This window comes from Idiotropiscis lumnitzeri, chromosome 5 (assembly GCF_059441095.1).
Source record: "Idiotropiscis lumnitzeri isolate Australia: NSW breed Sydney's pygmy pipehorse chromosome 5, RoL_Ilum_1.0, whole genome shotgun sequence".
In the NCBI taxonomy this organism is placed as follows: Eukaryota; Metazoa; Chordata; class Actinopteri; order Syngnathiformes; family Syngnathidae; genus Idiotropiscis; species Idiotropiscis lumnitzeri.
In genome coordinates this window covers 3,908,410-3,920,817 of record NC_142395.1, presented here as the reverse complement: position 1 = coordinate 3,920,817, position 12,408 = coordinate 3,908,410, and the positions used below count along the sequence as shown (strand labels likewise).

The window sequence follows — 12,408 nt, the reverse complement described above, 5'->3', positions numbered from 1 at the left end:
ATATATATATTCAAATATTCACAAAATACAGTATCAAGAGAAAATTGTCCAAACAAATTAAAACTTAGTAAATGGAAACACTAAGGCGTTTTGTGTCACATTCTCATTGGTCACTGCGCCTATTGCTGTGTATAACAATAATTTATTCAGGGAGTCTGAAAGTCTCGCGGTGTTACCGTCCAGACATCTTGCATTCTATTTAGTCTGGTTTCACTGAAATTCTACTTTGAACTATCCAGACAAAATCATTGCATTCGAGTCCCCGTGATCATCCAGTGCATATTTTTCGACGTGAGGCGGCGGCTCAAGGGAGCCTCGCGTGCCAAGCCTGCGGTGTGTCGACTCTCTCGCTTCTCTCCCAGTGCAGCCCTGGGCTCGCTTGACGTATTGTGCGTCATCTCTCCCGCTGCCGTTTTGTTATTTTTCTCCGTTGAGGAAACATGGCAACTCCCGCCGCGGTCAACCCGTCCGGTAAGTCAGCACCCGCTTTTCACGTCTGCGCCGAACCGAACGCGCAAAGTCCTCGTTCTGAGCAGACGGTTAAGAATCTGCGTTTTGCTGAGCCTGCGAAGGAAGAAGAGGGCTAAACCCGCCGCCAGGCCGCCACAGCCTAGCTCCAGCATCCATCCCCTTCCCCCATATTGTGCGGTCGTCACAGCAGTGCTATTCCGTACAGTTTTGCTAACTTCTATGTCTTAATTTGTCCGAATGAGTTGTCCGAGGTACAAGCGATGCTTTCATACTAATGTATTAAACCCTTCTGTTTATGATCGCTCACATTATTTTCGCTGGCGCTTTGCTCTTCTCACTCTCAGCGACACAAAGATTATTTTGCATATAAATCGCCTCACTGCACTGCACTTGTTCGCGTACATTGGGTTTTGCGTATCAGCTGCGATTTACACAGATGGCAACGAGTAGCCTACTGCTACAGCTTTATTTCTACCTTCTCGCCTGTTGATTCCCGAAATACTTGGCGAGTGTAGAGAATGATTGAATCGCTTTTACCGCTCCCCACAGCAATGGGAGTAGAAAACCCTAACCCGGGGGATGAATTAATGTAACGGCTTTGTGGAAACTAAACAAACGCGCTAACACGATTCACACCGCATCATATTTTAGGTCCTTCTTAAAATTGGCGAAGAGTCATCGTGTCACCGAGTAACTTGTCATTTGAATAATTAGTGAACTTAATAGCGCTGTTAGTCCTGCGCCTTCTGTTTAAGGCAAAGATGATGTTAAGACGTTGTGACGGCTGCAAACACTGCAGCGAACACAGGTCCATTCCATTTATCCAAAGATTTAATCGTCATTATTATCATCACACTTTCTTGGTATTCTCTCATTTCTTATGACGTGGTTGATTTTGTCATTATGTTAAAGACAAAAATGTACAACATAATAATACAACATAAACGACAACATTGGTCATAAAAATGTTACTCATTTTTTTGCGCCAATTCCAAATCTGCCTTTTAGCACATTGGGTATTCATATGAATAATAATATATAATAATAACAACAATGTGATGTATAATAGAGTCAGATGTTCAGCAGTGGTACATTTAGAACTTTGTCTTCATGTTACACACAAAAAATATTAATAATAATAATCCCTTTATTAGTCCCACAATGGGGAAATTCGAGATTTGAACCCAGGCCTCCTGGGGAGACTAGGTCCTGAACGCGGCGCCTTAGACCACTCGGCCATCCTTATTGTATGACACATACCTTGGTTTTAAGTTCATGGTTGTTTTTTCACATTTGGTACAGTAAGCTAAGTATTAAGTGTTCTTTTTAAAAATATACAATATCAATAATTCGCCGTCTCTTTCGGAATTGAAGGTTGTATCCAGTGTAACGGTTTTAGCAGATGGATTTATTTTGCTGCAAAACACTAATAATGGCATATTTTGATTGCCTTGGCTCCTATGACAATCCCGGGAGAGGCTGCTTAAAGTTGCATTTGTACTCTACTACATACTTCTCTTTTATTTTTTAACATATGGCTAGCCCTTAAGTCTGCTTGCCACTTTCTTTACAGACTAGATGTGTGGCTAGCTTCTGCTTTCATAGGCTTCATGCAGTGACTTGGACTTACGTGTCCGAGCTGCGGGTCTTCAGTTTAACGCCTGTAGTGTATGACCTGTCAAATCGCAGCTTCTGCGATTAGGAAATCACATTTTATCAACTTGCTGTTTTATTGCAAATGCGTGCATGATTTCAATCGCATTGCAAACAATTAAGATGACCACGATTACTTCATTTCAAGTCGCAAGAGCTAAACCTAGCCATAAAAAACAAATGTGTTCATACAATGGTCACAGGTTTGTCACACAGGTTTGATTTTTGCAACCTTTTAAAAAAAATACCTCAAACACTGGTAGACACTTTTTTTCTTTCCCTAACCAATGTTGAATGCAGCTAGTTACATAGTTGCGTTGCTGAACCTTTGTCACCTGTTGTCACATGAGGCAAATACGGCAATGAGCTTCATTTGTTTCTTTCGTGTTGGGGAGACGTAAGGGACGAATGGACTTATTATTTATAAGTACATGAAGGTAGGTCGTTCCATGGCTGTCCTGTCCTGTCCGTTGCCAGCGATGATGGTAGTCAGTTGCCAACCAAACAACAGTGAACGGGGTTCCCACTGCAGAGATGGCAGTCTTTATGGCACTCGTTCCCTTTGCGCACTAAACTCAACTCAAGATTCTTCTTTTTGCTCTCAATTGCTCCTTAAACAGTCGCGCACCGCTATGCATGCAGTCCTGTGCATTTCTCTCATCATTCACCCTGCTTCGCCATCACGCGTGCTCACTCCAACCGCAAATTGCTGATCAGTATTCCGTATGATGATGGACTCAGACAGTTTCATTAGTTCATTGTGATGTGATGTAATTTCATTGGTCATATGTGACAAATTTATTGACGGCTTGAAACTCGTCAGTTAAAAAAAAACATGTCACATTTAAAGCTGCAGGGTTCAAAAAGTGGGGAAAAAATAGCGTCTTAAGGTCCGTATTATTAATTTCCGTAATTGTCCAGCAGTCTCTGCCGTTCCATTGTCGGAAAACCTTAACACTTTGTGATTCTCTGTTTTGCTATTGATTGTGTTTTGATATCGCACAAAATGTTTATTTTGACTCGCAAACTGAGATGCAAAACTGCTTCTTTCGAGCCTTGCTAATATAATCCCAGTCTTTCAAAAGAAATCAGCAGTAATGAACCATAATAATGTGAAACAGAGAAATTATTTTCTCGAGTCAGACTGTCACACTGAGCTGCTGGCCCCACACATGAAAACAGGTCAACCATATTCTCTCATATTCTGTGCCACTTCACTGTACTGTGGATGTAAATGAAAAGGGACTCCAAAATGAACAAGGATGCTTAATTGCACACAAGCTGCATACGAAGAATTAAAATGAAGTGTTGCTTGGACCCTGTCACGTTATTAAAAAAATAAATAAATAAAAGTCATTAGTTAAAAGATACCGCCTCCTTGTTTGAGAAATGGGCAGGTTGCTCATTTCAGATTAATTTTATACTTTGGTATGTCCCCTGCCTGTTATGTTATGTTGTAATCTAATTTTCCATTCAGATGCAGATGTCTGCAGTGAAAACTAAGTGCAGCTTCTCTATCCAGTGATGACTTTCTCGTTAGAACTGAGCAATGGATAATGGTGCTGCTGTAGTCAGAGAAGGGCAAAGTTAGCCTGCTGATCCAAGATCAGATGGGCTTTCCCCCTTGCATCGCACTATACCACGATGCAGTGATCTCAGACCTGGAATGCAGTGTCACTGTAGGATTAGCTCCAGATGGCTGTCACCCAGATCCAATTGGTGTAAGAGCATGTGAGACGTGACATGTGAAATCATCGAATGAGTGTTGCATGCTACTCTGTAACAAAGATGATTTTAGGGCTGGTCCACAACCACTGGGCCGTGGTTTCATTTTGAAAATCAGGTGTATTCGCCTGTGCCTCTGTACATGTGTCAAACTGCGAGTCAAGGTATAGTGAACGCAATAAAAAAGTAAGTCCACGAGCTAGCAAAAGTGAACAAACATATTGTACATATTTGGAGATGTCCAAAAGAGGACAAATGATACAACGGAAAAACAAGCCTCCAAGTCCCAAGAAAAAGAAAGCTGCATTTAAGAGACAGGTTTTTCTTCACAGGTGATTCTCAAGCAATCAGCCTGTTCTATGTGATATGTGGAAGCCGGCTCGTAAATCAGGCAATGAAGCCTTCAAAACTCATTTGACACATCCAGACCAAGCACCCGGCATTAAAGGAATAGCCAGAGATTGGAAAAACAGAACTGAATTGCTTCTTTCCATTTCCAATATTCTGTCTTTGTGAAATTTTAGATAACCATCTAAAATTACGGCGACCAAATCAAAATTATGGAGGCGACTTGACTGGACATAAGTAGTGCTGTTAAATCGGAGTAGAACTCCTTTTGACAGTTAGAGGCTGTCAGGTTTAAAAAGGTCCTGACGCCTTCATTAGACTGAATTAAATGCAGAGAACCAGAGGAATAACCAGGGAAGGTTTTGTCTTTTTACCATCGCGGATGGGAAGAGAAGTCAGGAGGTGAAGTAGGCGTCTTGCCAGTTCAATCTCCCGCACTCTCTCTGACTTCTCCGACCAACCACTTGATCTTTTATTCAGAGGAAAACGAAACTTATGGAAAGTGAAACTTAAACAAGCGTGTGGGTGTGCCAGTTGTGCGCATGTGTGCTGAAGCAATAATGTGAGTAGCTGTGAGTGTGTGTGTAATTATCATTGATACAAATAGTGTATAAAAACATGATTAAAAATACACAAACTATTTACATATTCTCACAGAGGCACAACATTTCGACTTCCTAATTTTCATTTGATATGTTCTCAGGTCCTCCTTGTTGTCTAGTGCATCTCGGTCTGGTTAAATTGATGGCCACCTTGCACCCAATGTGCTTTGCATTGAATCTGTTGCGAAGGGATGGATTCACTTTAGAAAAATCAAACATTTCATGTATTTAGACATTTTTATTATTCAGACACAAAGCATGTGAGTGTATCTTGAATTTTTAAAATGTTATTTTTTGATTTTCTTTTCAAAATGTTTGTGATATATCACAATACAACCCTTCCATGACTTGGTTCAATTGTTATCAATGAATTACTAGCAGTGACACAAAGGTTCCTTTTTCTATTTAAAATAATCAAGCAAATGACAAAATGAAGTAAGTATAACTTATTCATATTCTGAACATGGTCATTGACAGTAAATAAAAGCAACTAAATTAAAATAAGAGCACTGGGCACTTCCTCAAAATGCAAAAAAACACTATGCATTCAAAATCATAAAGTGGAGGTGCAGGATTTCATTAGACAGCAATTTTTTTTCCATCAAATGTTGTAAGGTGGTCTAAGGCGTCATGAAAAAGCCTGTTGAGATTTGTACTTTGGTTGTCTAATGGTGGGGCTGTTAAGACTTAAAATGACGGCTGCAGTCTAGTAGCGAATCCTGCTAAGATGAATGATTGCCAAAATAAAGCTGACTCTTCATCACACTTGTCCAATTTCAAGACTTGGGTTACTTCTACTTACCCCATGAAATAATAATGGATAGATGCTCTTTGGAAGGCATCCTTTTACTATGTGTTGCTATGTTTTTCTTTCTGGAACATCAGTCAGCAAGGGAATTCAGTGTTTCTTTGTGCACTGGGGCTTACCAGTGGGTTTGTTTGACTTATGCATTGCACTTGGCAGAATGAGTTAATCGGTGAATAGAGTGGTGAGATTGGGGAGAAAACAGCAAGGCAAATACTGTATCATGGATGTGGATAAAAGAGGGATAAGGCAGCAGAGCCATAGAATGAAAGGTCAATAGAGGAATACGGTGCGTGACTTTTTTTTTTTATTTATATATTCATAAACGTCAATATTTTTTAATGAATATGCTGACTCCCACACCGTCTTCACTAGCTCCTTTATAGGAGTCGTTGTTTTGACCATGTGGGCTATGCACGCTCACTCTCAACGTTGCTGGATACAAGACCAGGAGCGGATTCTCGAATGGATTGCTTGTCTATCTGTGTTGATATCAGGAGATTTTGGATCCGATAAAATTCTATACTATTTTTTGGGCTGATATCGGACTACGATCCTGTACAAATATTGGATCGGGACTCCCCTTGTATCAATACAATGTCAACACAGTATGTGTAACGTGTCAATACTCACTTTGAGGCCTCATCTGTCCATCACTAGAGGAAACAAGTGGAGAAGCAGGTTAAATAGGCTGCCATCAAATTGAGCTGATGTGGCTCAGATGAAGGGGTGAGTCTCTGCCTCAAGTTTGCTTGCCTCTTGGTACAAAAAAACGTCTTATTTGACATATGGACACTTGTACCACATGTGTCACCCTGGATAACAGGAATGTAATTTGTGGACGGTCCTTAACAGACAGTAAGAGAGATACAGCAACTAACGTTGTCATTACATATCAATTAATCTGTGTGCTTGTGAAGCCGCAAAGTTTTTCTTATAATCCATACGGTTCGTGATGGAGTAGATTTGTTGGCGTTGCTCTTCAATGTGAGTGTTTTGGCACATTATTTTGACATAAAAAATGCGTCTTTGGCTTGAAGCGATGATGTGATTAGATTGTAACCAATCATGTGCGTGTCACTGGCCCCATGGAGTATTGGTGTATGCAATTTGCATGCGGACAATTTTTATGTTTTTTTTTGGAGACGGAGAGTGCAATTTCTCTAGATATATTTGCCGTTCGCCAAAAGGGCTGCCAAGATTAGTCGACTAATCAATCAATCCAAATCGTTGACAATTAATCTGTCGTCGACGACTCATTTATTTATATAATTATTCATTTGGTGCGTGCTATTCGCTTGAAACAGCTTTGTCTTGCGCTTTTCCCTGCTGGCTGTTTGTTGTTTGATAAAGGTTGAATAAAAACAAAATTAAAAACCAATGCAAGTGTTTATTTTAGTTTTCTTTAGCACAGTGCATTTTCCTAATTTAGTCCTGTGAGTTTACTACCTTCTACATAAAAAAAAATGCTTGGTGCCCAAGAAGAGTGAAATTTATTTTCAAGTATTTGTTTTTGTATTTAAAGATAGTTTCATAGAATTAGTGCATCTTAGCATCGTGAATAGTTTTTGCTTCATGTTAAAATGCACTAAACAATTGCAGCCAAAACTTTTAAGGCCACAATATTGCCTTCAATTTAAACTGCACCATCATTTATGAACATCTCAGAAATGTTGGTACCAGTTCCAAACTTTAATTGATGTTGAATGTTGTGTCATCTCATTAATTTGTACATCCAATTCTGGTAATATGAGAGCTGCTGCTTGCTGGTGCGACATGCCGCAATTTACATTTGATCCGATTAGTCGACTAATCGCGACTAATATCGGCTACCAAAATATTTTTTGGCAGCCCTACTTGCCATCGTGGCGAGTGTTGGAAATATTTACATGGCCACTCCCCATTTCACATTGTCATTGGCGAGATGGTTAACGGGAAGCGCAAAGAAGGCCTACTTTGTTTATGAAGCTTAGATTTCATCATTCTAGCCCGTGTAACTAAGTTTGAGCCATTGACATTCAAGTAAAGTATTTTAACTTCTTCTTGGTCGGAAACCACTGTCCATCATAAAATTCCCCTGCACGTATCATACTAATTCATCATGATAAAAAAAACAACTTGTCTGAATTCTACACAAATGCGTTGAGTGATGACCTCCAAAAAGTGAAGCCAACAACCCACCTCCCACATTGACCGCTTTCTGTTTTAAGGGGAAGTTCTCCCATAAAGAGAGTGATGAAACCCTTAACCCGGGGGTCCTCAATCCTGTTCCTCGAGGGCCGTTGTCCTGCAGGTTTTCCATCCCTCCCTGCTGCAACACAGCTGATTCAAATGATCAGTTAATCAGCACGGTCTGCGCAAGGTCTGCAAAAGCTAGATAACGATCGTTCAGGTGCACCAGGGAGAGATGGAAAACGGGTTGGACACCTTCCCTTGAGGAACAGGTTGAAGACCCCTGCTTTAACCCTTCCAGTAACGGGAATTAACTGATGTAGGATTAATGAACTCTTGAACCAGTCATTAAGACATTTCAGTCTTCTATAATATATCCTCAAATCCACGTTTATATTTCCTTCCTTTAGTAAGTCACATTTCCAGATGCATTTCACCTCATGCTGACGTTGCTGAAGTTAGCCCTGCCTTTCTTCCCCTGAGATGGGAGTCTTGCAGTTGTCCTTGCGTGCGTCTGTTAGCCTCCTCATGCAAACGCCCCTGGTGTACTTTCACGTCGCGGTCCCGGACGTTTGAAGCTTCTTCACGAGAGCGGCCCCCCTGCCATCAGCCGCCGTGTTGTCCACCTCCACACCATCCTCTTTCAAAGAGATGCCTCATCACCTCTTTTGCGCTGTCATGTTTTTATTACGCTAGCCCAGTGGATGCGCATTTTGTTGACAAGGGTCTAGCATAAAGTGCCTTCTCTCTTAAAGACTTCATTGACCTATGCTTTACGCTGTTGCAGTGCACAGTTCCGTTGTGGCTCCATAACGTAATTTCCTCTGTGAGCGCAGGTGCGGCATTTATATCCTCGATCTGTTCTTCAATATCCGTAGTTATTTTTGCAAATTTCCGACCAATATTTCCTTGAAGTCAGTTTTCATCTGAGCCGTAATTTTGTCTCTCAAATCGATCTTCTTTCCATTGCGTAAATCTTGAATATGTTGTCTTATGCCATCTAGGCTGCTTTGAAACGACACGTTAGCTTACTATGGTCATCTGCGTTTATGCTTTCTTTAACGTGGTTGTCTGGGTTCCTTTTATTATTTGTTAAATTCCACTCATCATCTCAACATGAAAGCTTTACATGTCTATCTGAAGTTGAGGAGAGTTGTAAACATTGGTATTCGGGTTGACTCAACTTTACATGCTCATGCCACGCCACCGAGCCACCGGAAGTCATTTATTGTATTCTATTTTTATTTATTGATATGTTTTACACAAAGTGTCAAATGCAGTGCATTTGGGGCTTGTATAGCCAATCCTGGATGCATCCCTTTCAGAGGACAAATGTGGTCACTTAACGGTTCAGGCTCCACTTTTCATAAATTTCATGGTTATGTTTGTGGCGGCTCGTACGGTATTTTCAAAATGTTGGAAAACCATGCGAGATTCGATATAGTTGTTGAAAGTAGCGAGATCGATATTATTGCTTTCTAAAGAAATGACATTGTTATTATGTAATGAAAGATTGTTTTATTTCATGCAGTAAAATAAGCAAGCTCAATGTATTCTTAGTTAATTATCCTAGATAATGTTCAACTATTAGATAGCTTTGCCCATTTGTTTGCTTTTGAGTAGTCAAATTCAGATAAAAGCATACAATTCCATAAGTAAATTATCGCATGTCTTATATGTATATCTCATAGGCCAATATCGCAATAGCGATATTGTTTCGATATATTGTGCAGCCCTATTTCAACAAGCCCGTTTTCCTTAAGTGATGTGCCTTTGGCTGTAGCTTAGTGTTCAACTGTGTTTGAATAAAATTGATTCGAATATATGTAAATGTAGTATGATCAAAGAAGATTATTGCTATTAACTCTTTTATGGTGCCTGTGTTCGCTTCTCCAGAGATGGGCAGTGAGTTGCCAGGTACAGTAGTGATGCCGGGAGCAGTTGGGTCTGGCCCGGTAAGGATGGGAGGATCTGTGCCAGGCCGTGGAGGCAAGAGAAGATCAGGCGGGTGAGTATGCGTCTTATCCTCTCACCAGTGCTGAAAATCTGGGGTCGTCTTCAGGGGAAGTCAAGTAAAAAATTGTCTTAAAAATAAGATGTTCTTTTCACCCCCTCCAGTCTAAATACGGTATTCTGATTAATCTTTCGTTTGTGGAGTATGACTTAAGCAGAAAAAGCCACCAGTTTTTATCCATATCAGGGGTTGGCCATTTTGCCACTTGTCAACGGATAATGATGTCACAGTTGCACAGGTAATGACCGTTCAAGGCTCAGCTTGTGAATGTCAAATGACCTAACTCAGAAAATAGGTTAATACTGATTATTGTTCATTACAATAGTGAAAAGTTAATACTTTTGTTATGAATTTGAAAATCATATTCACAGCAAAATATTGGTTAAATTGACCACAGTCATTTTAAGCATAAAATGTTTCCAGTCAAATGATTGTTTTTTTTGTTTTTTTTTGCTTTAACACCTGGGCTAAGCAGCCCTCAACTAATCTTAAAGTGGACGGCCTGATCCCAAGCTCCTCCTCTGCACATGTCAAAGTCTTTTTGAGCAGGACAGTGAACCGTAAATTGTTCCTTATAGCTATCTTAGCACCTTCATGAACAGTGATGTGTATGTATGTAAATGGATAATTTAGTGACTAATTGCCAGCCTTGTATTTAACCCAGTATAGATATCGGCAATAGATTGAATGGCTCTGCGACAGCACTTAAAAGAGACATACCATAATAGAGTATATGTGACTCACAAAAACTGATCTCTGTTGAGAGATGTTTACTTGACAGAAAACATCGCCCTCTGACTACTGTGCTCTCTGAGTCTTTAAATTGGTAATACGACCTTCTTATGGTTCTTTCTCAGGATGGACTTTGATGACGAGGATGGAGAAGGACCTAGCAAATTTTCAAGGTGAGAAAAACAAATTTGGTGGTCTTCCCTGTCGCTCTGTACATATAGTTGCAACTCAGTAGCCACTTTTACAAAAGTGGATAAAAATTTCAGTTCAGTTCAACATCATACAATATGTTAAACTCCTTTTCTCTCAGTTTTATTTGACAATTCTTGTACTGTTAGTGGCTTGATAAAATCGTTAATCAGTTAAAACTTAACCAAGAAAAGTTGCAGATTAACCATGCTTCTAAATGTTTTGTCTGATCACTTCATAAATCATTTTATTTTCATTCGTTAAGAGCACAATGATTTTTCTCATGTAGCTCAGCTGTCCAACTGAGTTTAGATTGTCTCAACTTGCTTTCTCCCTCCCCGCTCCCTTTTTTTGTCACCTCGGAATCCATAGGTTGTAACTGTAGTATTATTCATCAGCAGAAATCTCCACAGTGGTTTCTTGTGAGATAAATGATGGCAGTGTAGAGGATAAACTGCTCTCTGCTGATCACATGCGGAACTGCACTCTTTTTTTCCGCAATTGCCTGAAAACTGTCCACAGTTTGTCAGACTATTGGGGAGATAGTTTTCTCAAAAAATTATTCACACAAATATCGTCATATTTTTCACATGTTTTTGAGAGCCACAAATGTACGCGTGATTACACATGTGTTCATGTTTTGGGAACATTTATCATGACTTAAAATTTGTAAATATTCAATTATGCTTTTTCTTCCTGAATAAATTAAATAAACACATAAAAGAAGGTCAGATAAAGGCTCATTTTCTGTTTTTCCACTTTTTAAAGTAGAAAAGGAAACAGGAACACTGCCTCTTGGCGGACGGAAGAGAGATATGATCCGCCTTGCAACAGACAAATGTCTGAAACTTGTGTGTTTGCATTTCTGGAAACGCCAATGTTTGTGTTAAATTTAATTGCTGAACCACAAACACATTCAACTATTCACATGCAGAATTTAATATTTACAATTGATAAGTCATGATAAATGCTCACACAACATCAACAAATGTTTGTGATCTGAAAAACACATGAAAAACGTACGTACATTTGTTGATCTCAAAACGTGAAAATCTCGAATATATTTGTATGAATAATTGTGAGACGAATGTCTCCCAATGCCGGATTCAGTGCAAGTATCTTAGTAACGTCTAACTGCGGACGAATAGAACAAGTGAAGGAGGTGACCTGTACACAGTGTTTGTGTTGCGTTGTGATAAGGGAGGTTTAGCCTTGTCATGGTGACACACAAGGTTGAAGTAGCTTTTTAATCGTTTATTTGCATGTTCACTTGTAATGTTATTGCTGCATGTCTTTTGACAATTTCCTCTTTGTGCACTTTGAATTAGGATTTAATTACTTCTGTAAAAATATGCTAATTTAATACATACAGAATGTAACTATGGTCAAATTTTTTTTTTTTTTTTTGTCAACTCGTCATTTTTCTTTGTGTGCCCTGCAATTGGCTGGCAACCAGTATGTACCCCGCCTACTGCCCAAAAACAGCTGGGATAGGCTCCAACATGCCCGCGACCCTCGTGAAGATAAGCGACTTGGATAACGGAATGGATAAACTTCATCTTTTTCCATGCTGTTTTCATCTGTTTTTGTTTTCTGTCATACACTAAAATATATCAGATGCATTATTAATCAGGATTTTATTAATTATTAATATTTATTTACAATTGATTGAATGGTGATTTATTTTTTTTTTCTTG

General features: G+C 39.6%; 1 protein-coding gene across 2 annotated transcripts in view; it reads left to right on the top strand.

Moving 5' to 3' along the window:
* Window positions 1–171: 171 nt before the first annotated feature.
* Window positions 172–12,408, top strand: part of arnt2 (aryl hydrocarbon receptor nuclear translocator 2) — a 90,903-nt gene continuing 78,666 nt past the window's right edge. For both annotated transcript variants that reach the window (XM_088295610.1, XM_088295611.1), the window contains exons 1-3: window positions 172–471; window positions 9,673–9,784; window positions 10,648–10,695. In XM_088295610.1, the coding sequence (XP_088151736.1) occupies window positions 441–471; window positions 9,673–9,784; window positions 10,648–10,695 (191 nt within the window). In that variant the 5' untranslated portion in view covers window positions 172–440. The remainder of the gene's footprint in view (window positions 472–9,672; window positions 9,785–10,647; window positions 10,696–12,408) is intronic.